This window comes from Benincasa hispida, chromosome 8, assembly GCF_009727055.1.
Source record: "Benincasa hispida cultivar B227 chromosome 8, ASM972705v1, whole genome shotgun sequence".
NCBI classification, from domain to species: domain Eukaryota; kingdom Viridiplantae; phylum Streptophyta; class Magnoliopsida; order Cucurbitales; family Cucurbitaceae; genus Benincasa; species Benincasa hispida.
In genome coordinates, this window is record NC_052356.1 from 30,269,700 (window position 1) to 30,296,599 (window position 26,900).

At 34.2% G+C, this 26,900-nt stretch overlaps 2 protein-coding genes across 4 annotated transcripts; one reads left to right on the top strand and one right to left on the bottom strand.

Annotated features, from left to right (window-relative positions):
* The first annotated feature begins 521 nt into the window (after positions 1–521).
* LOC120083833 (protein ROOT HAIR DEFECTIVE 3 homolog 2) lies at positions 522–11,338 on the top strand. 3 transcript variants are annotated; one of them, XM_039039721.1, is made up of 23 exons: positions 522–785; positions 863–1,043; positions 1,922–1,988; positions 2,155–2,257; positions 2,476–2,546; positions 3,895–3,958; positions 4,040–4,105; positions 4,216–4,263; positions 4,749–4,811; positions 4,915–4,971; positions 5,206–5,364; positions 6,128–6,196; positions 6,286–6,377; positions 6,912–6,990; positions 7,647–7,812; positions 8,005–8,129; positions 8,249–8,511; positions 8,591–8,687; positions 8,776–8,925; positions 9,062–9,166; positions 9,962–10,056; positions 10,185–10,281; positions 10,682–11,338. In XM_039039721.1, the coding sequence occupies exons 2-23, from the start codon at positions 893–895 to the stop codon at positions 10,991–10,993; spliced, it is 2,499 nt and encodes an 832-aa protein (XP_038895649.1). In that variant the 5' UTR covers positions 522–785; positions 863–892; the 3' UTR covers positions 10,994–11,338. The 3 variants fall into 3 exon arrangements, with proteins under 3 accessions (XP_038895649.1, XP_038895650.1, XP_038895651.1); XM_039039722.1 differs by having other exon boundaries at positions 523–785; positions 916–1,043; XM_039039723.1 differs by lacking the exons at positions 522–785; positions 2,476–2,546 and having other exon boundaries at positions 916–1,043.
* A 10,756-nt stretch (positions 11,339–22,094) lies between these two features.
* On the bottom strand, positions 22,095–26,354 carry LOC120083483 (LOB domain-containing protein 4-like). Its single transcript, XM_039039255.1, has 2 exons — positions 26,012–26,354; positions 22,095–22,743 (listed from the first exon to the last, which is right to left on the bottom strand). The coding sequence occupies exons 1-2, from the start codon at positions 26,192–26,194 to the stop codon at positions 22,414–22,416; spliced, it is 513 nt and encodes a 170-aa protein (XP_038895183.1). The 5' UTR covers positions 26,195–26,354; the 3' UTR covers positions 22,095–22,413.
* Between the last annotated feature and the right edge of the window lie 546 nt (positions 26,355–26,900).

Sequence of the window (26,900 nt, forward strand, 5' to 3'; positions counted from 1 at the left end):
CTATCCCAACAAAAAAAAAAGTATTAAAGATTTCTATTCATTTAGTATTATTGAACTTTTTATTTAAAAGTATTTTTGAAACTTTTGAAAGTTCAGAAATATTTTTGACACAAAATACTAATGGTTTCTATCCAAAACTTATGATAAGAGTATTTTTGAACTCTATATAGAAGTTTAAGGGTATTTTTAAACTTTTGAAAGTTCAAGGATATTTTTGACAAAAAATACAAAAGTATAAGGGTATTTTGTATAATTTAGTCTAAATAATAATAATAATTTTCATACAAGAAAATACATTTTCTTTGTGCATACGTTTTCAAATTTTGTTGTAAAAATGCTATTAAATCACAATTTATATGAGAAATCCATAATAAACTAAAATTTGATACTAAGTTTAAGATTAAATGAAAATATAAAGACTAAAATTAAACAAATTAAAAATACATGAACCAAAATTAAACCACTTTGAAGTATATAAAGATTTAAATAATATTTTAACATTAAAAAAAGCAGAAAATTTCAGGGCTAAGTTTGTAATTTAGCCGATAATGACATGAGGCGGTTTGTTCTGGAAGATACGGCGAGCGGTGGCGGTTGATATCACCGGCGGTCCCCGACGGACACGTATTTATACCAAACCCACAGTTTCCGCCATTACTGCAAGTCTGCAACGCACCCCAAAGCTCTTCGTCTTGTCCAAGCTTCTCAACTTCTCTTTACAGACAGAGGAATAAACCTTCAGCTTCTGCACTAGGCAAAGGCTCAAAGCCTTTCTTTCGCTCCAAGTAAACCTTCTGCTCTTAATTTCATCTTTCGTCTAACTTCTCCCCAGTGATTCCCCATCTACACCTCAAATTTCCAGCTCTGTTTTGGTTCTCTCTCTAATTTCGACATGAGTAGAGACGACTGTTTCAGGACGCAGCTGATTGATAAAAATGGCGAGTTCAACGCTACTGGCCTTGAAGATTTCGTCCGGAAGATTAAGTTGGCTGAATGTGGCCTTTCCTATGCGGTGGTCTCTATCATGGGACCGCAGAGTAGTGGTATGTTTATGGAGGTTACACTTGTTCGAATCATTTTGTTTTTTTGTTTCTGCTGGTTAGCCTGCAATTGCATATAAGAAACCTAGTCCGTCGTTGCATTTTGATCCTTTTATATCTATCTCAATGCATTTTGTTGTTAGAACAAAGGTTGTAATTTATCATTCTCATTTCCTCTACATTGCTTTGCTAGCTAGCTTGCTTGCAAAACTTCCGTCCTAAAATTGCAATTTGGTGTGGTGTTGGTCTTTGTCGGAATGTAGAAATGGAAATGAAAATGTTTAATGAATGGGGATAACGTTGCATCAGATTTCATATTGACGGTCCTCAGTTAAATGCTGAAGGCGAAAATCTTTTGGTCCAATGGGATCTTCGCCCTCCTTTAGAGGCTGTGGTTCGAAAGAAACTCTAGCATCTTTCGTGATAAAAAAACTCATAGCTACTTTTTTTGGAGTTTGGTTACTCTTTTGGTTATGCTAAATACTAGAGCATGGAAAAGGCGGGGAAAAGATTGTCACTAATGTACCTTCAGATGAAGATGGCTTAATGTCATAATGTTGTGCTTACGACCTTACTTGTGCAGGATCTGTTTCATTACTTTTGTATAACTGTGTTCTCAAGTTCTAAAAATCATAATGTCGTGCTTGTGCATGGTATTACATCATTCGTCCCTTTTGTCTTTTGTCCTGGGAGAAAGTCAGTGTTGTTGTCTAGTCAATTGGGAATGCCTAAGAGCTCTATACCCCATTGTCTTTTTGTGGGAGTAATGATCCATAGATCGCATATTCTGTAACCTGAGATTCTCTCCTCATTTTATGGATCTGATGTGTCTAATATATTGTGCTAATACTTTTTTCTCCTCCTTCCTTCTGTATGGTCAGGGAAGAGCACATTACTGAATCATCTTTTCCACACAAATTTCAGGGAGATGGATGCGTACAAGGGAAGGTTCTTTCCTCTACCCTGTGTTTTCTCTTGACACACGCCCGCTGAAACCATATAGTTGGGGTTATGAAGGCGTATAAAATTTATACTGGTTTCTAATTCTTAATTTATAACTATACTCCTTCGTGTATATTACCATGTGAGACTAAGCTAATAAAATATAACTTAGGGTTCAAACTACCAAGGGCATTTGGGTGGCGAAGTGTGTTGGCATTGAGCCCTGCACAATTGCCATGGACTTGGAGGGCACTGATGGAAGAGAAAGAGGAGAGGTAAAAGTGTGGTTTTGGGATTATTATTATTATTATTATTCTTTTATACCTGTTTCTAACTTATGAATTCCTGCCATGGGTTTGTGCATGCATTGTTGTGAATAGGTCAATATGAAATAAAAGAACCAATGGACGTTTGTACAAGTGTTATTATTGTTAACATTTTGTCCAATCATGTTAAAAACTTTTTGTCTACTCTAAATTTTTTCTACTTTCAGGATGATACTACTTTTGAGAAACAGAGTGCACTTTTTGCTTTGGCAATCTCTGATGTCATCTTGATAAATATGTAAGATTTGGCGTTAAGAACTGTTTGCTTCCTTTGAATTTTTATTAATACTGTTATAACAATCGTGGCTATTATTACTATTTTTCTAAAAAATAAATTTTATTTATAAAGAAGAGAATGGGACAGAAAGGAGAAACAACTTCAAGAATGAAACCTTTACTTCATGAAAAGTAACAAGTAAAAAGTGTATACCTTTTCAATCGGACGAGTCATAAGACTCATAACTACCAAGTAGAGCTTGAGGGATGAAAAATTAGCTCCATATTAGAAGATTCTAGTTAGAAGCACAACATGGACACAAACACGGTGACACATCAATTTCTTAAACGTGGGGACATGTTTTTTTAACATAAAATATACGTGTCTATATTAATATATTAATTATTCTTTATTACATAAAACATGTAAATTTAACATAAAAACAAAATATGCTTCACTAAAAAACATACAAAGTTAAGTCGATTAATGGCATTTGAGATCTTAAAAGATATAAAAAGATTTAGTTGACTATGACTAGAGGATGAAGATGTCATCCTAATACTTTAGGATTGATCAATATATAAAGATCAAATTTATATGAGAATCTCAACTTTAATCCCTCATCTTTTAGGTTAGATATTTTTCAGTCGTATCCAAGCTGTCAAGCCGTGTCTGAAATTAACATACACATGTTTTAGCATTTTGGGCACGTGTCCAAAGCGTGTCTGAACATATTCATGTCCGACACAGACACTTTGCCAAAATCAAAGTGTATGTTAATGGTTTGATGAACCTTTGTAGGAGAAAGATAGGATTCTAACATTTTTTTTTTAACAATAGAAAATTACAGGGCTTCCTCAATAGGTGCTTGTGAGTTGTAAGCAGGTTATCATGTTATTGCATATATGCTAACCGTGTATTATTGCAAATATCAAGGTTATGTTTAGGTATCCACTAGTGGTGTCTTTTATATAATTTTACTCTTTATTACAATAGTCTGCCCAGATTTATGAGTCTTAGTGAATGTAAGACATAAAGTTTTTGCATATTTAAAGAGGCTCTTAACCTGCAAGTTTCTGATGAGTAAGACTTGTATTTGAAAAGTTTTACTTGGTAGCTTACTCTTTTCAATTGACCATAAGTTAGCTGGATGATGGACAAGAGTCATTACCATTAGGCTACCCTGTTTTGTGGCAGAGATTACAAACAAACATACCTCAGATATCTTTCTGTTATTTGGTTTGATGTATGAGTACGCAGATTATCCCAGCTACAAAATTTTCTTTTGAGTTCTATTTCCTGATTACATGGAGTACAAATGATTTTGACGCTTGAAGTGGTGATCATATTTCTTGTAAACCATGTACAGATGGTGCCATGATATTGGTCGAGAGCATGCTGCAAACAGGCCTCTACTGAAGACAGTCTTTGAGGTAATATCGCTACGGGTTTATTTTCTGTTTGACGTAAGGCTTCAGTAAATGACATTTTGTTGCATTTACTGCTAATTGTAGGTCATGATACGGTTGTTCAGCCCTCGTAAAACAACTCTACTATTTGTTATACGTGACAAAACTAAGGTTGGTTGTTGACTTAACAAGTCAACTATTATGTGTTCCTTACAAACAGCTCACATTTCAGTCTTGTTAAATGTTTTTCCCGATATTCTTGTACTTGGATAACCATGCAGACCCCATTTCGGCATTTGGAATCAATTCTGAAGGAAGATATTCAGAAGGTACTCATTTCTTTGGTGCTCTACTGTACTGCAAAGACTTTAACCATTCTTTCTGGGTAATTAAAATAAACATGTTTTGGAGATTAGTCCTTACTGTCTGTCTCCACTCTTTCAAAATGTTGGTGGAGAATTCTATGATGCTGAAGAAAGATGAAAATTGTTTAGTAACTGGAAGTTGTTTTGCCGGAAATGTTCTGTAGATGTCTCATAATACAGAATTGTCAAGTCTGTTCATTGGTTGTGTACACCAGCTAGAGCAAGAAAATTGATTTGCTTAGATTCGATATGTCAACCAAATAGTCCTGTTCAGAAAATTAAATATTTCAACTTTTGAGGCTGAGCATCGTGAACTTATTTGAAATATCTATTCTGAAGAGGTGGAGGTGGTTCTACTTGTATCATGGTGTCCCCTTCTAGTAAAGCTATTTAAGGGCCTGCAGTTCAAGTGTCCTCTACTGAGATTTTCTTTCCCCTTCTTGGTGCAGATATGGAAATCTGTTCAGAAACCAGATTCCCTTAAGGATACTCCCCTCAGTGAATTTTTTAATGTAAGTTTGTTCTTATGATTGCCATTGTATATCTTTATTTCAACGTCTATTTGTAGGAATTTTCATTATCATGTATGCCTAATTGAAATATTTTGGCTTAAAGGTGGAAATCTTTGCTTTGTCAAGCTATGAAGAGAAAGAAAGGAAGTTTAAAGAAGAGGTAGCATTTTTACAAGTTACCATGGCTGGCTGCACACTAATTTAATGATTTTTCCAGCATTTAGTATATATTTTTTAATTAGGGATAACAAGTGCGTATTTTGCATTGCGTTGCAGCGATCATTGATTCAAATCTATTCTACTGATATTTGCCTCCAGAGTTTTTCTTCCTTCCGCTGATACCTACTGTTACTGTTAAATTCAATTGCTATGTTTTATGATCTGTCTTATGTAGGTTGCTCAACTGAGGCAACGGTTTTTTCATTCTATTTCTCCTGGAGGAATAGCAGGTGATCGACGAGGTGTTATCCCTGCTTCAGGACTTTCTTTCAGTCTGCAGCAAATATGGAAAGTCATAAAGGAAAATAAGGACCTAAACCTCCCTGCCCACAAGGTTCTATTTTTACTCTCTTCCTCAAGATGAGATAAATTTCATTTGTAGGGTACATGATTGATATATAAACCAAGGGAAGACGGAAAGGATTTGAAGATGTTATAAATTTCATTAAAAAGATATATAACCTTTGTAATCAATATCCCGTAAAGTATCTATGAAGTACAAAGTATCCTACTCCAAGTACAGTCCAAATAGAAATATTCGCGGTAGGGACTCTTTGTACTTCTCTCTTTTTGTCTTTCCCATTGTGTTTGCCATGAGTCCATGGTTGAGTTGATGTCAATACTCAACACTGTGCTGAAGATAGTTCCTCTTAAAAATTTAGACCAAAATGAGAAAAAATATGCAAGTTAAAGTAAGGTGCTGGTGCTTCAAAACATATCCACCCAAGTCAATGAAGATAGGGAACAGCGTATCAAAGATGATGAATATCTTCCGTCATGTATTAAGTTTGTATATGAATGATGTATTTTGATGGGTGGCAACCAAGTGAACATGATTTAACCTTTGTTTAATCATATTATTGTGTGAAGGGGATGGTTCAAGCTTCCCGCTGATAAAAAAATTAGGACTTATAGATCAAGCTCTAGCATCTTTAAGATGATGAGGAAAGATATTCTAACAGTAAAAGGAAATGAAGAAAGTCGATGGGTTTCCATCATGTTAATTTCTTTGATATTATCATCACTCCGTATTGCATTTTATTTTTCCAGGACAATTGATTTCCAGTTTCTGATATGAGATTAATTAATATTATCAGGTAATGGTTGCCAGTGTGCGGTGTGAAGAGATCGCAAATGAGAAGTTTAGTCACTTGACCACCGATGAGGTTTGACATATTTGAATCCCCTTTCTGTGTCCTTTTACTTAAGAATTTTTCTAGATTGGCTTTGATAACTTGATTTGGCTTTTACTCAGAGGTGGTTGGCATTAGATGGAGCAGTGAAAAAGGGTCCTGTATTGGGCTTTGGGAAAAAGCTGAGCTCGATCTTAGAATCCTATTTCAAAGAGTATGTTTTCATCTGATTTAGGATCATTTATCACTTAAATTAAAGCACTTTCATGGAACTTGTTTTAACCTATTCTACTACTCAGGAGTGTAAGTTAATTTTAGATCTACCAACTCCAGAGTCTAATACTTCCTATCCATATACATGGCTGCTGAAAAATGCAGGGAAGAAACGATAGTAGTAATATAGTGTAGTGTTTTTCTTCACGATCGAACAGGCAGGGAAGAGGGAAGAAAAAATAGCCAGCGGCTAATACTTGCTAATGTTATTAATGTTCACTCATGGTCGTAGGAGGAGGATCGGTGTAGAGTTTCTTGAGTGGTGCAAGTTTGTTTGCTTCTTAAAATAATCTCTTGTTCAATAATTTAGCCAAATTATTGCATCATTCATTTGGACAAGGAAAACTGTTCCAAGTTTGATCTTTTGTGATTCTTGTGCAATTTCCTCATCTCGCTCATGGTTTATCACATCTACATTTTATGCATGAACATATGTGGGTTAGTTTCTTAATCTTCTATTACTTTTTACCCATAGATACGATTCAGAGGCAGCATTTTTTGATGAAGAAGTGAAAAATGCTAAACGAAAACAACTGGTGTTAAGGGTATTGGAGGTTAGTCTGGAGCATTTTATTCTATTGCAAAGCTGCCACCCCACCCTCCTTTTCCTGCTGTGGAATGAGAAAGGTTTTATAGCTGATTGCATGTTGGTTGTTCATTGTGTACATATTATTTTTGCTATACTTCAAGAATGATCTAGTAATTCCTTTTAGTTCCATTTGTGAAGTTTTGACTAATGGATTGCATAAACAGTATTACTTGTGTTGGCAGACACACAGCAAAATTTGAAGCATAATCTGTTTCAACCTTTTGAATTTGATTTGTGATGCTAGAGACATTAATTTTACTCTTTAACATCTTCTCAGTCATTGTCTACTTAAAGAGCACAATGCTGATATAATAAGAATAACGTCCTTACATCAAAAGCTTCATTACATTTTGTGGATGCTTTAAATCCAAAAGGGTAGCACTCAGATTGACGTTTGCTCAATAAGTAATCGATTCTAACCACTGGGGATTGACCTAGTGATATGTGCCTTGCAGTTTATGTATCCTTAATTAGTGATTAGTTGAGGTTTGAATGTATTACCTTGAACGTTGTTTGGAACCACGACCACAATAATTTTCTTCGCATAGAAAGGCTCTCTTTTTGACTTTGCTTTCAGTTTGTAGGATTATTATCTGATTCCTGCTGATATGCACTTTGCAGTTTGTGTATCCTTCTTATGTTGTCATGTTGGGACATCTGCGGTCTAAAGCCTTTGAGGATTTTAAAAAAAGACTTGAACAGTCTATGAAAGATGGAGAAGGATTTGCATCAACTGTTCGCAAATGCACTGAAACTTGCATGCTTGAGATTGACCAAGGGTTTGCAGGTGAAATAGCATATTATAGTTTATTCTCTTATTAATTGCCATAAATTTTAAAAGTATATGATGGTTGGTTTGCTCGAGCATTTTCTGAGATTGAAGTCTTCTATTTTACATTCAGAAGCAATTGTATAAAACGAGTAGAAATTATAATCTCGTGTGCTTGCTTCCATTAATTAACCAATCTTTCGCTCTTAGATGCTGCTGTGCAACAAGCAAATTGGGACCCATCAAAATTCCGGGAAAAACTACGCCATGATATAGAGAGGCATGTATTATCTGTTCAAAATGAAAAGCTTTCAGGAATGATAGCCATCTACGAGGTAAGTTTCTGACTTAATGGAATTTGCATGCTCTCTTCCCCCTTCCACTTCCTGCAGATTGATGGATGCTATACTTTTTGTTATGTTATGTTAATAAACATATGCATTTTAATCTACAGAAACGGCTTACTGAAGCACTGAGTCAACCAGTAAGATCTCTACTTGAAGCTAGTGGGAAGGATACCTGGGCTTCAATAAGAAAGATTCTTCAACATGAGACTGAAATTACCATATCAAAGTTTTCAACTGATATTGCTGGTTTTGAGTTGGATCAAGAAAAAGTAGACAACATGGTTCTAAATCTAAGGAACCATGCTAGAAATGTGGTGGAAAACAGAGTAAGAGAAGAAGCAAACAAGGTTCTAATGCACATGAAGGATAGGTAGAAAGTGACATGTTTGATCTGATCCTTATCTCTCTCTTTGTATTAGTTATTCATTTCCCTGGTTTCTTTCCTTCAGGTTTTCAACCGTCTTTTATCATGACAATGATTCATTGCCTAGGACCTGGACTGGGGAGGAAGATATTAGAACTATTACTAAAGAAGCTCGTGCAGCAGTGAGTTTCTAGGATTTCAATGATTAATCTTAATTCCAATTTAGTCTGCATATTAAAGCTTAGAAGACGAACTATTACTTTCTTGTAGTCCTTGAAGATTTTATCCATTTTGGTTGCTATACGTTTAGACGAGAAGCCAGATACTATTGAAAATATTCTCACATCATCTTTGATGAACGAAGCTGTTGCAAGTTCTGGACCTTCCTCTGATCCTCTTGCCTCAAGTACATGGGAGAAGGTAATGGAGGAAGGATCGTTGTTGTCTTGCTTTAGACCTCTAGCGAGGCTTTGAACTCTTTTACCTTCGATTTCAATGCATTAATAGCATTATGAAACAATCTACTCATGAGAAAAAAACAATGCTCATGAATTAGGTGTCGGAAAAGGATACTTTGATTACACCAGTGCAGTGCAAGTCCTTGTGGAGGCAGTTCAAATCAGAGACCGAATATATGGTTACTCAAGCTATAACAGCACAGGTCCAGTTTTTCATGCACATTTTTGGGCTTGCTATACCATATATCTTACTCTTCATTTACCTACAAGTTGATTTTGAAGTTCTATTTTTTCTCCCATGAGTTGGTGTGGGTTTCATACATATCAAATAGCTTATACCTTCTCACTGGTCCAAGTCCTCGATTTTTATGGAAAACATCTCGAAGGCAAGGTCTAAATCTTAACGATTTGGAAAAGTCTGATGATGAATACTTGTGTAAAAGATCTTGTTGCAATAGAGAATTTCATTTTGAAGTTTCATTACGAGAAGTTTGTTAGGATACCTCTAACTAGATTAAGATTGAAATATATTGAAATATTAGGATGAAGAATTACAAGGATAAACTGGGGCTTGAAACCTCCCTTTTGAATAGAATATGCTAACCCAAACCGTAAGTCACTCAACTATTGCCTACCTTCACTCACTCACCCTCCTCCTAGTTATAACAAGATTCACCAACTTCCGATCTAAATACCCTTGTACCACTGACTAATACCATACGAATATATTCTTAAGATTCACCAACTTCCTATCTAATTGCCCTTATACTGCTTACTAATATCATACTAAAATATTCTTATCTAGGTGCCTTGTAAAGTTGTGGCTTAACGATTTCCTATTCATCGATTATCCTTTTTCTTTTTTGTTTTCATGTAGAAACATGGAAAGGTTACGTAGTTTTGATTTAATTCCTTTCTTCTTTGTTTTGTCGTATCCACAAGCTTGAATTAGAGACTGTTTTTGCTTGTTATTAACATTACACGCCTGCTATTTTCAGGAGGCTTATAAGAGGAGAAACAACTGGGTGCCTCCTCCATGGGCAATTCTGGCAATGTTTATCCTCGGCTTCAATGAAATTATGCTTCTATTAAGGTATGAGCAGGATTCTATTATCATCATGCTTAGTAATTGATGTTAATTTAATTTCTCATTTCCCAGTCCATAAACCGTGCTTATTTTTCCTTTTTTTTTTTTTTTTAAAATAATATTAAATGCAATAGGAATCCACTCTATCTCATCGTTATATTTGTGGTATATCTACTCTCGAAGGCCCTATGGATTCAAATGGACATTGGGAGGGCGTTTCAAAGTGGGCCGGTAAGTTACAATCTTGCGATATAGGCACAAGCAAGGATTGAAATATTTGTCGATATGTCAATGGATCCATTAATAATATCTGTAAATTGGAGAGTTTAACATCACAAAACATTAAAAAAATATCATCAATTAATCTCAAAATGAAGACATACACTAATAACATCTATGGACCAAGTAAAAATGACTTAATTATTAATTTTGAATAATTGCGTTCCTCTTTTGCAGCTGATATTTGTTGTGAAATTCTAGTCTAACATTTTACAATAATAAATATATGGTTTTCATTAGTAATAATACATCATCCCTCAGAGCCCGAACATGTTTTCGCACTCGGTAGTGCTTTTATGGGTTCTTGGTAATGATTTTGCTGATTTTGGCTTCTGCTCGTATTTTTTATCAGTTGGTCGGACTACTTTCCATTTCATCCCAGTTACTTCCATCTGTTATGAACCTACTTAAAACACTTGCTGAAGAAGCTCATGTATATACAAATCCCCAACCAACAAGACCTTCAAACTCTCATAGTTTCAGAAGTCAGACAGTTCAATCAAATCCTGATACTAATACAATTCTGGAGCCATTAGCTGCAACCAATGTCGAGTCATCGGTATCATCCAATGTTGACTCATGCTCTGACAGCGAAACGGAATGCTCGAGCCCGAAGGTGGTGTACAGGCAGGTTAAAAGCTTCCGAGAAGCTGATGAGCTCTAATGAATGTTCGTGTTTCACAGTACAATCAACGTGGGTGGAATGTACATTGATGTATATGGGTGAGAATAATTTTGGAATGGAAGTCTTCTAAAGCTGGAATTGGTACACGTTATAAAACAATATGATCTATATCTTAAGATCACATGCAATATAATACGTGTAGTATGTCCGGTAATAGTGTAATGTGCAAATTATACATGTATATTTATATAAATGACTTCCTGTGTCAATGTAATACGTGTAATATGTCCTGTAATTGTATGTGCAAATTATACATGTGTGTATATATATATATATGACTAGTGTTTGGGGAATGGATTAAAACGAGCAAAGTTTATATATCAATGTGATAAAGAAATCTGTGGTTTGAGTATTTGTTGCTGTTATCAACTTTGCATGGTTCATTCATAGCAGGGCAGTGATAGTTTTATATCATACATTTGTGAAAATATCAATTTATAACCAAGTGAATTAACTTGGATTCTGAATTAAAATTTTGATTTAAAATCGTTAATGTATAATCTTTTCACACATCTATTGAAACTCGAGTTTTTAGATAAAATATTTTTCTCATTTTATTAAAGTATATCAGAAGTAATATATACATTAGATACAGTGAATTATAAACTAACTCTAGTTAAAATATAAAATGTAAACTAATTCTAATACTCTCCCTCAAGATGGAGTGAGGAAATTAACGACACCCATCTTGGACAGTAAATGAAGAAAAACAAAAGGAGAAAGTGACTTCAGTTAGCTGGGAAGAAGACCAAATAGGCATTAGCTTCACAGTCCCTTTGGTAACATGATCATGAACAAAATAACAATTTAGTTCAATGTGCTTTGTACGTTCATGGAACATTGGGTTAGTGGCAACGTGAATAGCAGCTTCATTATCAGAAAATATCAGAGTTGGCTGGGTTGAGGATATCTGTAAATCGGACAGCAGCTGATGTAACCAAAGCAACTCACTAGTAGTGGCAGCCAATGTACGATATTCTGCCTCAGCTGAAGATCAAGAGACAGTACTTTGCTTCTCAACTTTCCAAGAAGCAAGAGACTCTCCAAGACAAATGCAAAAACTTGTAGTAGATTTTCGTGAATCAAGACACGAGGCCCAATCAGCATCAGAAAAGGCTTTTAGTTGAAATGACGATGAAGCTTGTAAGAATTTACCTTGTCCAGGAGATGACTTGAGATATCTTAAAAGAGTGTGAATAGCATGTAAATGAGACTGTCTTAGTTTAGCAACGAACTGGCTAAGCTTATGGACAACAAACGTGATATCCAGACGAGAAATGGTCAAACATAGAAGCTTTCCAATCAAGTGATTACAAACTTGGATCTTTCAGCAATGTGCTTCCATTAGTACTCAATTTTGCATTAGGATTAATAGGAACAGAAGAAGGCTTAGTTGCTAGAAAGCCTGAATCTTCTAATAGATGTAGTGCATAGTTCATTTGGGATAAAAATATAACTTTTGCTGATCGAGCAATTTCTAATCCAAGGAAGTAGCGCAATGATCCCAAGTCTTTCAACTTAAACTTGGCATTCGATAGTTGTTTTAAACAAGTGATCTCATTAGTAGAAGAACCAGCAATGATAATATCATCTACATAGGCCAAAAGTGCAATGAAAAAAGTACCACTGCCACGAACAAATAGAGAATAAGTGATTGCTTGAAGCCAAGCTGTAAAATGGCATGAGAAAACTTATCAAACCATTGGCGAGAAGCTTGTTTCAACCCATAGATTGATTTGTGAAGCTTGCATACAAGTTTCTCCCCCTTAGATGTAACATGATCATGTTTATAACCTAAAGGAAGGTCCATATATACCTCTTCAAGAAGATCACCATGTAAGAATGCATTGTTCACGTCGAGTTGGACTAAGGACCAATTGAGTGAAGTTGTTATTGTTAGCAAGACTTTGACAGTCACAAGCTTTACTACTGGTAAAAAGGTTTCGATATAGTCAAGCCCCTCTTGCTGAGTATACCCTTTTGCAACCAAGTGAGCCTTGTACCTTTCGATATTTCCATCTGCTTTAAACTTAACTTTGTAAACCCATTTGCATCCAATTGAATGTTTGTCAGCAGGCAGAGAAACAACAGACCAGGTGTTGTTTGTTTCCATGGCTTGAGTTCTTCAGTCATTGCTTTGCGTCAATTTTATGGGGAACAACCTGAAATCAGGTTAAAAAATAGAGGAAATGAATAAGGCAAAGTGCTTGTAATAAGAGGAAAGCTTGTCATATACTAAGTATTTATGTATGGGAAACTTAGCTGTTGAAGAGGTAATTGGTGAAGGATCTCTTACTGAAGAGTTCCATGAGCACGTTCGGATCGCCCTGAACTCACAGTGACCGAAATACATATTATACATTCAGACGCACAGTTATGCAAACAAATCTTAATTAACAGCATGCTATGAACAATAAAATAACGAGGGAAAGAGTGTCATACCAGTTGAAGACAATCTTCAAACTTCGGAACTTAACACAGCGAAACCCTTCACCCGACAACCAATGCCCAACAGCAGCGTTGACACAACAGCACGAACAACCACACGAACACAAATGCCACGAGGACGACACCACCAGAAAAGAGCCCCGGGTATTCTCGGAGTGAGAACCCAAAGGTGGTCCTTAGTGAATTTGGTAGAGGAAGGAGGAAAACCAGATCGTGTAGGCGATAAGCAAGTGGAAGGGAAAAAGACGCTATCGCATAACAAAATGCTTATCGTTTAGGAGAAGCTACACGATCGTGTAGGTTTTACTGAATGATCGTTTAGCAAATGGTATACGATCGTTTAGCAAAATCAGCACACACTACGATTGTTTAGAGAAGCTATGCCATCATGTAGGAACTAGTGTGCGATCGTTTAGGTGCAAGGTGGACGATCGTTTAGGCATGAGGCGACTATCGTATAGGCTTTCGATTCTTTAAGCGATCGTTTACTTTTCACCAACGTGATCTTCTGATTTCTTTTGGACGACGATTGAACATTCCAAATTGAAACAATTTCATTTTTATTTCATCGGTTACAATAACCGACTCATTCCCACTAACCCACGTCCAAACGTGATTTTTGGATTAATTATCATATAATTAACCAACTAAAATATTAATAAATATAATCATATTATATTTTTAACCTATAGTTTGATATCACATATCTATTATAGTATTTTCTCCTCTACTTGATATAGATCATATTTATATCTAATTTCCTCCAAAATAATGTATCTCGTACATTTAGCCAATTATATCATATATAATTAACCAGTCAAATTATATCATATATAATCGAACTTCCTCTTATCAATTTGAACATTTCAAATTAACCTAAACATTGGTTCTCGACTTTATCCAAGCTACCCAGGGGACCTAATGGACCTATGGCTCGAAGCTCCAACGGTCTGTGAATAGCTGACTAAACTCTTTAGCCACGAGATTCACCATCCATTAACTGTCAGACATTTCACTAAAGACCAACAACTGCACTCTTCTTACCACAGATATATTTCTGTGTCCATCGGATATAACCAATCATGAGTACAATGACTCTTCACAGATGCTTGTAAGTACAGCTGGACCAAATTACCGTTTTTCCCCTGTAGTTACATCCACTTCTTAAGTACCACTGATTCCTCTAATGAACAATACAACATAGTCTAACTATGTGTGAACACCTCTCAGGCTAAGAGAAGGTGTGTGGCGCCACATCGTTCAAGCCTCGGAATCAGCCCTTAAGGGAGCTATCTATCTATTTACCCCTGCTTCGAGGAAGGAATGAATTCCATTTTGTGTAGCTAAGTTCCCAACTCTCAAATCAGACGAATCTCCAAAATGGTAGGTTTGAATCAGCGACCTGGCCACTCCCACCCATACAAATCAAAGAACCGCCCTCAATGGCAGGAGTTCCCAACTCACTCAAGATTGAGGTCATGTTACCTATGGTCATCCTAGTGAAGTGAAGTCTTTGTCATGAATGGTGTTATATAACGAGACATTAACACTTCGTGGTCAGGTCTTATACAAACTCTTTGTATAGGATGCCCCCGCTCGCATGTCCTCAACGTGAATAATCAGAATCATATCATCTGTGACAAGTCACAACACGTGTGACCATTCCACAAAGCGGGCCATATCCGTAGCATTACCAGGATAAGGTTTCCCTCCTATATCCATATACTATAGACCATTTTGGTTATCACTTAAGACATGATCCACTTGTATGTCACTACATACATGCTTGAGTCACATACAGATAACCATGGATTTTATGTTTATTGTTTATGGTAAAGCAAATAAAACAAGTAATCGAGAAAAATACAAAATGTGAAGTAAATATCATATTTTGACAACAAAAGTGTTCGATATACTGTTTACAAACTACAGGACACGAGGCTTTAGGGCATCAACCCCAACAATTGGTTGAGATTGTAAAAGACTGTGGTGATAGTCTTTTAGGTATGAAGGAGAGTTGATAGTTCGAGTAGAACGTCTAAGGGCAGGTAATTGGTTGCTGATGACTTGTGAGGGCATATCTGGAGAGATGTGATTTTGGTCAGGACATGAGGATGGTGCTGAGGTAATAACAGGTTATGTAAGAGAATGATTGTGATTTGAAGGAGAAGTTGTTAGTAACTCAAAATTGCAAATTAGTTTTTGAGTTGGTCTAGTCAATTCCTAGTTTCTAGGAAATAGTTGAAGTTATTTTTAGTTGTAGTCAAGTCTAAGTTCCTATTCTTGTGGAGTTAGTGGGATTAGTTGCTAACATTGTGGAATCTATTTTTAGACTTAAGATATGTATTTATATGGAGTTTTCTAGAATGAAATTCACACATTTCCCATTTTTCTCATTTCCCTCTCATTAGTTAGAACAACAATGGTATTAGAGCCCTCAATTCTTAAAGGATCTGTGAGTGAGAATCAGTGAAATATCTCCGAGAGAAACTGAGTGATACATCTGTGATAGTTGTTAGAGATGGAATTAGGATCAAACGGTCTTTCTTCATTGGATCCACCTGTGTTTGATGGTGAAAACTACTAGGCATGGGCTATTAGAATACAAGCCTACATGGAGGGTTGTGATTTTTGGGAAGCTATTGAGCAAGACTATGAGATTGCTCCACTTCCTGATAACCCAACAATACATCAGATCAGGACTCACAAGAAGAGAGTCACCAGGAAGGCAAAAGCTTGAGCTTGCCTATATGCAGCTGAGTCTCCCGCCATATTCAACAGAATTATGGCTGTGAAGTCGGCAAAGGAGATTTGGGAGTTCCTCAAAAGTGAGTATGAAGGTGATGAAAGGATTAAAGGCATGCAAGTGTTGAACTTGGTGCAAGAATTCGAGAGAATGAAAATGAAGGATTCTGAGTCCATTAAAGAGTACTAAGATAAGTTGATTAGGATTGCTAACAAGGTAAGAGCATTAGAAACCAATTTATCTAACAATAAATTGGTTCAAAAGATTCTAGTTTCAACACCTGAGAGATATGAAACAACCATTGCTTCCTTAGAAAATACTAAAGACCTCTCAAAACTCAAGGTGATAGAAGTAGTTAGTGATTTGCAAGCATAAAAGCAGAGGAGGTTGATGAGACAAGAAGGAAGCATTGAAGAGGCATTGAAAGCTAGAGTGCAGTAGCTCAGAGCTGTAGAGAAGAAGGGGAAAGGGAAGAAGGAAAGTGGCAGCAGTAGCTCAGAGCTGTCTCTTATACACATCTAGATGTGTATAAGAGACAGCACTGTGGGAAGCAGAATCATCCACATTTCAGATGCTAGAGAAGGCCAGATGTGAAGTGTATATGATGTCATTTATTGGGGCACATTGAACGATTCTGTAAGGAAGCAAAAACTCAACAGCAAGGAGGAGCACATGTTGTAGTACATCAAGAAGAAGATCAACTCTTTGTGGCTACTTGTTTTTCATCAGTCACTCAATGTGATGGTTGGTTGTTTGATAGTGGGTGTACCAATCACATGACAAGTGACAAAGAGTTGTTCAAGAACCTAGACAAGTCATTCAAGTCAAGGGTGAAAATAAGAAATAGTGAGTATCTAGAAGTAAAGGGGAAAGGCACAGTGTCAATAGAGAGCTATGCTGGAACCAAGTTGATTACTGAAGTGTTGTTTATCTCTGAAATTGATCAAAACTTGTTAAGCATTGGTCAATTAGTAGAAAAGGGATTCAAAGTGTTGTTTGAAGAAGGAAAGTGCCTCATTTCTGATTCCAATGGGAATGAGTTGTTCAAAATAAAGATGCAGCACAAGAGCTTCTCATTGGATCCACTCAAGAAGGAGTAGATAGCTTTCAAATGTCAAGTGAATGACACTGAGTTATGGCACAAGAGGTTGGGGCATTTTCATCAGAAAGGGTTGTAGTATCTGCAGAAGAATGAGATGGCAGTAGGAGTACCAGACTGAAGGAGCTGAAAACAAACTACAGAGCTTGTTTAACAGGGAAGCAAACAAGGCTGCCTTTCAAGAAGTCACAATGGAAAGTAACTAAGAAGTTGCAGCTTATCCACATTGACTTGGGTGGACCTCAACCAACTCTCTCACTAAATTGTAACAGGTATTTCATTATCTTTATTGATGATTATACCAGAATGTGTTAGATATATTTCATGAAGCATAAGTCTGAAGTAGCTGAAATGTTTCTGAAGTTTAAGAAATGGGTTAAGAATCAAAGTGACTATTAGATTCAGGTGGTGAGAACTGATAATGAGACTGAATATACATCGCAAAGTTTCAATTCCTTCTGTGAATAAGCTAAGATAAAGAATTAGCTCACTGCTTCATATTCTCCACAGCAAAATGGAGTCAGTGAGAGGAAGAATAGGAGAATTATGGAAATGACAAGATGCTTATTGCATGAGAAAAACTTGCCAAAGGAATTTTGAGCTGAAGCAGCAAACATAGCAGTCTTTCTATTGAATAGACTACCTACGAGGGTATTAGAGAAGAAGACACCTTATGAAGCTTGGTTTGATACTAAACCAAAACTGACAAATTTGAAGTGTTTGGCTGCTTGTGTTTTTTTATGTTCCACAGGTAAAGAGAGACAAATTGAGTGAGAAGGTCGAACCAGGAATCTTTGTAGGCTATAGCATGGTGTCCAAAGCCTACAAGATCTATCAACCTCACATAGAGAAGATGATGATTAGCAGAGATGTTCAGTTTTTGGAGGATGAGGAGTGAGACTAGACAAAAGAAGCATAGGTGAAATAATAAGAAGTCTCTTTAGATTCTAATGAATTAGTTGTTGATGCACCAGTTAGAGGGACTAGACTATTGAGGGAGGTGTATGAAAGAAGTAGTGCAACTGCATTAGAGCCTGCAGGATATGGAGAAGCTAAAAGAGATACGAAGTGGATGGAGGCAATAAAGGAAGAGTTGAGTATGATAGAGAAAAACAATACATGGGAGCTGGTGGAGAAGCCTGCAGACAGGAAAGTGATTGGAATCAAATGGGTTTTCAAAACCAAATTGAACCCAGATGGCTCTATGAACAAGCTCAAGGCCAGGTTAGTGGTAAAAGGGTATACACATGTCTGGGGAATTGATTTTTCTGAGACTTCTGCACCAGTTGCAAGAATGGACACAATCAGGTTGCTACTGGCTGTGTCAGCCCGGCATGGATGGAAGGTGTATCAGCTAGATATGAAGTCAACATTCCTAAATGGAGTGTTAGAAGAAGAGATCTATATTGAGCAACCAGACAGATTCATCATACCAGGACAAGAGCAGAAGGTTTATTTGTTGAAGAAGGCTCTTCTATGGGTTGAAGCAAGCTTCTAAAGCATGGTATAACAAGATGGATGATCACTTGCTGAACCTGGATTTTGTGAAGAGTCTAAGTGAATCCACACTTTATGTGAAGAAATAAAGTATTGCTATTGTGATTGTATCTCTCTATGTAGATGACTTGCTAGTGATAGGAAGTGATGATGTTCAAATAGAGATATTCAAGCAAGAAATGATGAAGGTATGATGACTAATCTAGGTCCAATACATTACTTCCTAGGTATGGAGATTCAGCAAAGGCAGAATGAAATGCTCCTCTGTCAAAAGAAGTATGTAAGAGAGATATTGAAGAGGTTCAATATAGAGGAGTGTAAGAGTGTAAACACTCCAATGATTCAGAAGGAGAAGTTGCAAAAGGATGATGGAGAGGAACCTCCAATGTGAATGTGTACAGAAGTCTAGTTAGATGCCTCATGTATCTCACATCCACTAGGCCTGACATTATATATACTGTAAGTGTCTTATCCAGATTTCTTCACTATCCAAGCAAGAATCATATGGTTTCTGGAAAAAGGGTTATGAGATATCTAAAAGGCACACTGTCTTTTGGGATCAAATTTAGTAAAGTTGAAAATTTTGAGTTGCAAGACTACTCAAGTAGTGTTTGGGCTAGGTCATTAGATGATATGAAGAGCATCTCTAGCTATTGTTTCAATTTTGGCTCAGTGTGTTTCTCATGGTGTTCAAAAAAAGCAAGATATAGTGGCTCAGTCAACTGCAGAAACTAAGTTCATTATAGTGACAGCAGCAGTCAACCAAGCTGTTTGGTTGAAAAAATTGATGCATGACTTGCATTTGAAGCCGGAAAAGTGTGTGAAGGTATTTGTGGATAATCAAGCACTCTAGCCATTTCATTGAATCTAGTCTTTCATAGAAGGACCAAACATTTTAAGATCAAGTATTATGTTCTGAGAGAGATGCAGAAAGAAGGAGAAGTGCAGCTGGTACATTACAGCTCAGAAGAGAAAATAGCTAATATCTTCACAAATCTTTTTGTTTGAGTCATTTTCAAGCTCTTAGGAGCAAGTTAGGTGTTTGCAGTATTTGAGTTAGGAGGAGAATGTTAGTAACTCAAAACTACAAATTAGTTTTTGAGTTGATTTAGTCAATCCCTAGTTCCTGGGAAATAGTTGAAGTTATTTTTAGTTGTAGTCAAGTATAAGTTCCTATTCTTGTGGAGTTAGTGGGATTAGTTGCTAACATTGTGGAATCTATTTTTAGACTTAAGATATATATTTATATGGAGTTTTCTAGAATGAAAGTCACACATTTCCCATTTTTCTCATTTCCCTCTCATTAGTTAGAACAACAAAAGTATTATTTTAGACAGGAGATGGATGAGGTTCATCCACATTGGAATCAAAAGGATGACTGGGACATGTTTCAATTGGGTGATCATATTTATTAACTGTTGGTTGTTGGACTAAGGACTGTAGAAGTACTAGAAAAATCAAAAGAGTTAGGTAGAACAAGATCTGGAAACAAGTCAATGACATGGTCTTGATGTGTGATCTTATGAAAGGGATATATAGTTTCATGGAATACAACATCTCTTGAGACAAAAAATTTCTGGTTTTCAATATCATAAAGCTTGTATCTCTTCATGCCAAGAGGATGTCCCATAAAAACCGATGGGATAGCTCGTGGATGAAATTTAGAATTTGAGAAGGCAGAGATGCAGCAAAACAGAGACAATCAAACACTTGAAGCATGGAATAATCAACATGTGACTGATTGAGACGAAAATAAGGAGTATGTCAATACAATACAGGGGAAGGGGTTCTGTTAATCAAGAAAGCAGCTGTCAACAAACATTCTCCCCAAAACTAGATGGGAACACGAGATTGAAACATTAAAGCCCTTGCCACATTTAATGAATGTTGATGTTTCTTTTCAACCACTGAATTCTGTTCAGGACACTCTACACATGAAAACTGGTGAACAACTCCTTTGGATGAAATGAAATCTTGAAAAATTCAGAAGCATTATCTAATTGAATACAATTGATCTTGGTTTCATATTGAGTTTCAACCAAAGCAAAGGATTGTGAAATAATTTTCAAGACATCATATTTGTTCTTCATTAAGAAAACCCACATATACCTTGAAAAAACATCAATAATGGTTAAAAAGTAACGACAACCAACATGTGTGGGAGAAGGATACGTACCCCAAGTGTCATAGTGAATCAATTCAAACATTTTATTTGCTAGATGTTGATTACAATGGAAACTCAAAAAAGAATGGAAGAGGAGTAGAGCGCGGGAAGAATGAACTCAAGAAAGAAGCGCGAAATTTTCATCTGATACCATATTGAAACTTGAGTTTTTAGATAAAATATTTTTCTCATTTTATTAAAGTGTACAGGAGGCAATATATACACTTAGATACAGTGAATTAGAAACTAATTCTAGTTAAAATAACTAACTCTAATAGCATCTTTAAATTAAATGATCGTAAATGGGAGAGAAATGAGAGATTTAAGTAGACAATAACAACCTTTTTAATAAATTTGAGCAGTTTATTATGTCTGTCTTTCTCTATCTTTTTTCTATTTATTTCTAGTACTAGATTGTTGGAGAATAATAATTTTATTTTGGTATTTTAAGTTGATTTTAAATGAAATTAAGTGAGAATAACTACAAGTTATTAATAAATGGTTTAAATTGATTCACTTATTTTTAGAAAGTTAAAATCGATATAATTATTAGTTTATAGTTTTAACTTAATCAAACTTTAGCTTTTACTGTTGTCATATATTTTTCTTTTCCTTTTCACCTCTTATTGCGGCACTTACAAATTTAACAAAATATAAGTAGATATTGCAAATCTAGCAACCACTTTTATCATTTGTTACATTTGCAAAACTAAAAAATTGTTGTTGGATTTGCTATACTAAGTATTTTTGTTACCAATAAATTCCTCTTTTATTTTATTTTATTTGGTAACTACATTAGTCGAGTGTAATAGTGAGTGAAACATACTTTAGCAACATCTGAGATTTTAACCAAACCTTTAAACCAAATTGAAACTTTTTAAATTATAAAGATCAAACTCGACTTAAGCCCAAAAACCATCCAACAAAATTAAACCTTTCAAAGTCATAGAATCCAAATTGAAATTATGCCTAAACCACAAACAATTTTATAATTAATCAATTTAGTACAAGCAGCAATCAATTTAACATGTAAATGTTTGCAATTAAATAACCAATGAAACATCAGAACTCATCAACAACGCTATAACAAGATGACACCGAATAATAATAAACTCGTACATCACCATGACATAACATCTCAATGATATGTTTAGATATATATATATTTGTATACGAGTTTCTTAAAAATATTACACTATAAATAGGGAAGAAAATTCAACCCTAACTTAAAAAAGGGAGACATTACCTGACTACTTGAGCTCCGCTCAGGTCGGCATAAATGAAAAGTAAGTAAATAACTATATAGTAAAGATCAGGATAGCAAATGGCCAACAACCAAATGAAAGCCAAATTGACAAAATAGGGTAGGAAAAAAAAAGAAGCAAAACTAACTAAATCTCCATGGAAATGGGATTTTGGGCAAATAATAATAATAGTATGATATATTACCACATTGAGTCCCCTATGGCTTGGTCCACAGCCATATCCATCTCAAACATGGGCCTGGATTGTGAGCCCATGAGCCTGGATGAGGGCGATCCACTATTACTTGGGCTTGTTGGGCTTAGCCCATAGTTTGAAAACGATGCTGTCTGACGCACCCTTAGGTGCACCACCTCGGCTTGAGCCAAAGCCAGCTGAGTTTGGAGGGTGTCTATCTGCTGCTGCAAAGACGATATTGCTCCGACGCACCCGTACACCGGGTCGCGCACTCGAGCATTTGCTTCGTACACTAAACTGCTCACTGCATCTCCTCGTTGGTGAATTGGCAACTCCTGCAATGTTCAAGATAAAGTCAACCTTTTTTTTTCCTCATACAAAATGTGAGAATAAGAAGATTCGAACTTTGTTTACTCCTCGGATTTAATCTATAAATTTTATTATTATTTTATTTATTTTAGAAACTTCTTATGATAAAAAAATAGATAATAGAACATCATGGTGAGCTTTTACTCTATGAACTTTCTAACTTATTTTGTTTAGATCTTTAAATTTTTAAACACTATAATTTAACTCTTTGACTTTCAAATATTTTTTAGGCAACTTTCAAATATTTTTTTAAGGCTTAAAAGGGTGCAACGAAAAAAGAAAAAAGAAAAAAAGGTTTCTCTATTATAACATAGACCACTAGTAATTAGAGGGTGTAAATTAAATACATGTTATGTATGATATTTTTGTTAAACACTTTAACAAAAAGAAAGGGAAGTTTTCAAAAAAAAAAAAAAAAAAAAAAATTAGTTACACAAAATAGCAAAATTTAATTATTTTAGACTTCTATCAGTTTGTATTACTAATAAACATTGATAGACTTCTATCAATTTTTATCACTGATAGAAGTTAATAGAAGTCCATAAATATTTTTTTTGTTATTTTTATAAATAGTTTGACATTTTTTCTATCGATTAGAAATTTTTCATAATGTATGTGGCAAAATGTAAGTTATTTGTTTATTTTATAAAATAAACAAATATTGGAATATAAACAACCAAACTAAAATTTAGACCATAATCTAGTGGTCAATATTATAATATATTCTAAACTCAATTGGATTCTAAAAAAGTTTGAAAATTTAGTGCAATATTCTTGTTATTTACTTAATAAAGGATTGTATGATAGTTTCTAATTTGGTTTCTATTTTACCTTTCAAATAATAATAATAATAATAATAATTTGGTTTCTATTTGTTGGCTGTCCCTCCCCAAACAAGCAAAAGGGGCGGGTGGTTCCCCACAATTAACCCAAAAAGTCCACATAAAACATTTTTTTCCATTCTTTTTTAGCTTAATTAAGTATATGTTTTTTTTTTAAATTTAAAAATAATTAAATATAAGTTTTTTTCTTTGTCTCAACAAGTCATTTATTAATTAAAATAAATAAAACTAAAAAATAACTTCACGTGATATACAAAGGCAAATTGAGAGAAAAAGGTTAAAAGCTAAAATCCAAAAGACATGTGATTTGAGATAATGTAATTAAAATTTTACATTTGAAAATTATTTAAGTAATCAATTTTAGTCTCCTTTAGTGACCTAAGTTGACCTTAAATTTATTAATTAACTATATCTTCTTCTTAATACCTTTCATGCAACAATTGATTCATTTTATATTTTTTAAAGGTAATTATTTTAAATAAAAAAATTATTGAAAATATTTATAAATATAACAAAATATCATTGTCTATTAGTGATAAATACTCATAGACATCTATTAGTGTCTCAGTGTCAATCAGTATCTATTAAAAATATATAGTGACATTTTGCTATATTTATAAATAAGTTGACTCATTTTTCTATATTAGAAAATAGATTTTTTAAATAATAAACTAAAACTTTTTCTAAAAAAATTAATAATTTTTTTTTCATTTCTTATAAATTGAAATTATACGATATTATAATTGTAGTTTTTTAGGATTATTTTCAAATAAACGAAAATGAACCAAAATATTTACAAATGATAACAAAATACTCGATAGACTATTATTTGTGTCTATCATGATAGAGATAGACGCAGATAATAATCTATCGCTGTCTATCACGATCTATCACATATAGATTGTGATATTTTGCAATTATATGTAAATGTTTATAATAGTTTTGTCATTTAAATGATTTTTTTTTTAAAAAAAAATTAATTAGGTATAAGTACATATAATATCCACGTGATTTGCATATGTTGCCAACCATGTTTCTAGAGTTAACTTGAATATTAATTTTTTAAACTAATTGAAGGGTACGTTTATAAATTTTAGATTAAATAGGTCTTTAAAGTAATATTTAAAGTTATAGGGTATGATTTGTAATTACCCTGTAGATAAGGTTGCTTTTGTAATTTCATTAATTAGTTTGGTGTACAATCATGAATTTGACTTGAAATTATAACTCTCTTTTTTCAAAGAGTTGTTTGAATTCTTTTTTTTCCTTTCAAAAAAAAAAAAAAAAAAGAAAGAAAGAAAAAGAAAATTTGATGCTTTTCTTCAATGAAAAGACACACCTTTTTGTTATTTTCCACAACAATATTTTATTAATTATTAACGGTCGCAATGAAAGGTTAAACCGTTAAAGTTGATAACAATAGCCCCCATTTTCTTTCCTTTAAAATTGGTTAATTAAAAAGAAAAAAAAAATCTTATTTAAATAAATTGGTTATTCAGATACTAAAAGATGTCTATCAATATCTATTATGATTTTTTATTGATTAACAATAATATTTTATTATATTTAAAAATATTTTAAATAATTTTTCATTTAAAACAACTATTCTAAATAAATAAATTATAGATTTATTTATTATATATTGAACACGTTTGATTCTTTTTATTCCTTTGAAACTATCAAAGATTCCAATTACATCTTTTGACATATTATTAGTTTTATTTGTTTTGGTGATAGATTCAATTTGTCTACATATATAAAGTTCTTTAGAGTTTAATATAAGGAGTTAAAATCTCTATTTTCCAGACAATAAATAAAAATCAATTTAAAAAAACATAATTCTTTTTTTTTTTTTTTTGAATGGACAGTAAAAAATTTAGTTCAACATATATATATACTTTTGATAATTAAGCTTTTGACATACTGTCTAAAAACTGGAGCCGAACAGTGATGAAAATTGAAAAATGGAATAGTTTTGGTCAAAGATTGTTGCAAAATCCCTAACCCACTTTCATACACTGCCCAAGGAAAACCCAAAAAGAGAAAATTTTAAAAAAAAAAAAAACCTATTTAACCAAACTTCTTTTCATTTATTTATTTTTATTTCAACAAAATATCAGCATAGCTCAACAATAATTAATTTTTTCTCTTTCCTATAAGATCAAATATTCAAATTTCATATTCCTCACTTATTATACCTAAAAAAAGTCAATGAAAAGATAGTTAAATCATACCCATTAATAAACTAAAAAACAAACACGTGAAGTCTAATTTCATGGTAGTAAGTTTAAGTGGTTCATTTTATACATTAAAACAAACAAACGTCGTAAATTTATTATTCTTACTTGATAATTCGCAGTTATTTTATTTAAAAAAGAAGAAGAAGAGAGACCTGAAGCATTTTGTTGACATTGCTAGCGCCAAAGACCTTATGAACATTGGCAAACTTATGGGGTTGGTCTGCTGGAAAGTATGGAGCAAATACACATTCCTCTCCACATCTTCTTCTTAGAAGCTTGCATGCTGCGCATGGGGCTGCTCCTCCCCCTTGTTTCCTCCCGTTCTCCGTCTTCATCGTCCTCTTGTCTCCCGACACGTGGCCCGTCCCTAATTCTCTAGGGTACCTCTAATTCCCTCCTCTCCCTCTCTCTCTCTGCCCCTTTATAAACAATAGGAATTTGGCTGCACAATTTGGATACACTCCTCCCTCTCTCTTCTTATGATCTCTCACACCACACACTCTCTCTCTCTATATAAACTAACCACCCCAAAGACCTAGACCAGAAAAGAAAGAGAACAACATGATCTTTTGGTGGGACCCACCTCTTTTTTTTTTCAATGTATATATGAAAAACATTTAGGATCATCTCCAATTATATCTATTTGCGATGTCTTTTCCGATAGTTTAATCATAATTTATCATGTGACAAACCTTTTTTTTCTTTTATTTTAAAATGTTTTTGATTTATTTTCTAGGTTTAAAAATTATTTTGATTCTTATACTATCAAATTTAGTTTATTTTGGTCTTCATACTTTCGAAATATTCATATTAATTCATTTTGGTTCTTGTACTTTCAAAAAATGGTCATTTTGCATTATTTTTATTTTTATTTCACTTTTAAAAGATTAAAATAGTCACTTTTTGAAAGTTTAAGAATCAGAATGAACAAAAGTTGAAAGTATATATAGAGATTAAAATGAACATTTTAAAAGTTCAAGAACCAGACCAAAATAAATCAATGTTAAAAGTATAGGAACCAAATGAACATTTTAAAAGTAT

Bases quoted from the DNA above. Each gene is read 5' to 3' on its own strand.
- LOC120083833 (XM_039039721.1), top strand. From the start codon at position 893: ATGAGTAGAGACGACTGTTTCAGGACGCAGCTGATTGATAAAAATGGC. The intron at 4,264-4,748 runs GTACTCATTTCT...TTCTTGGTGCAG, and splicing joins TGAAGGAAGATATTCAGAAG to ATATGGAAATCTGTTCAGAA. The intron at 6,991-7,646 runs GTTAGTCTGGAG...TGCACTTTGCAG, and splicing joins TGGTGTTAAGGGTATTGGAG to TTTGTGTATCCTTCTTATGT.
- LOC120083483 (XM_039039255.1), bottom strand. From the start codon at position 26,194: ATGAAGACGGAGAACGGGAGGAAACAAGGGGGAGGAGCAGCCCCATGC. The intron at 22,744-26,011 runs GTCTCTCTTCTT...TGAACATTGCAG, and splicing joins ATGTCAACAAAATGCTTCAG to GAGTTGCCAATTCACCAACG.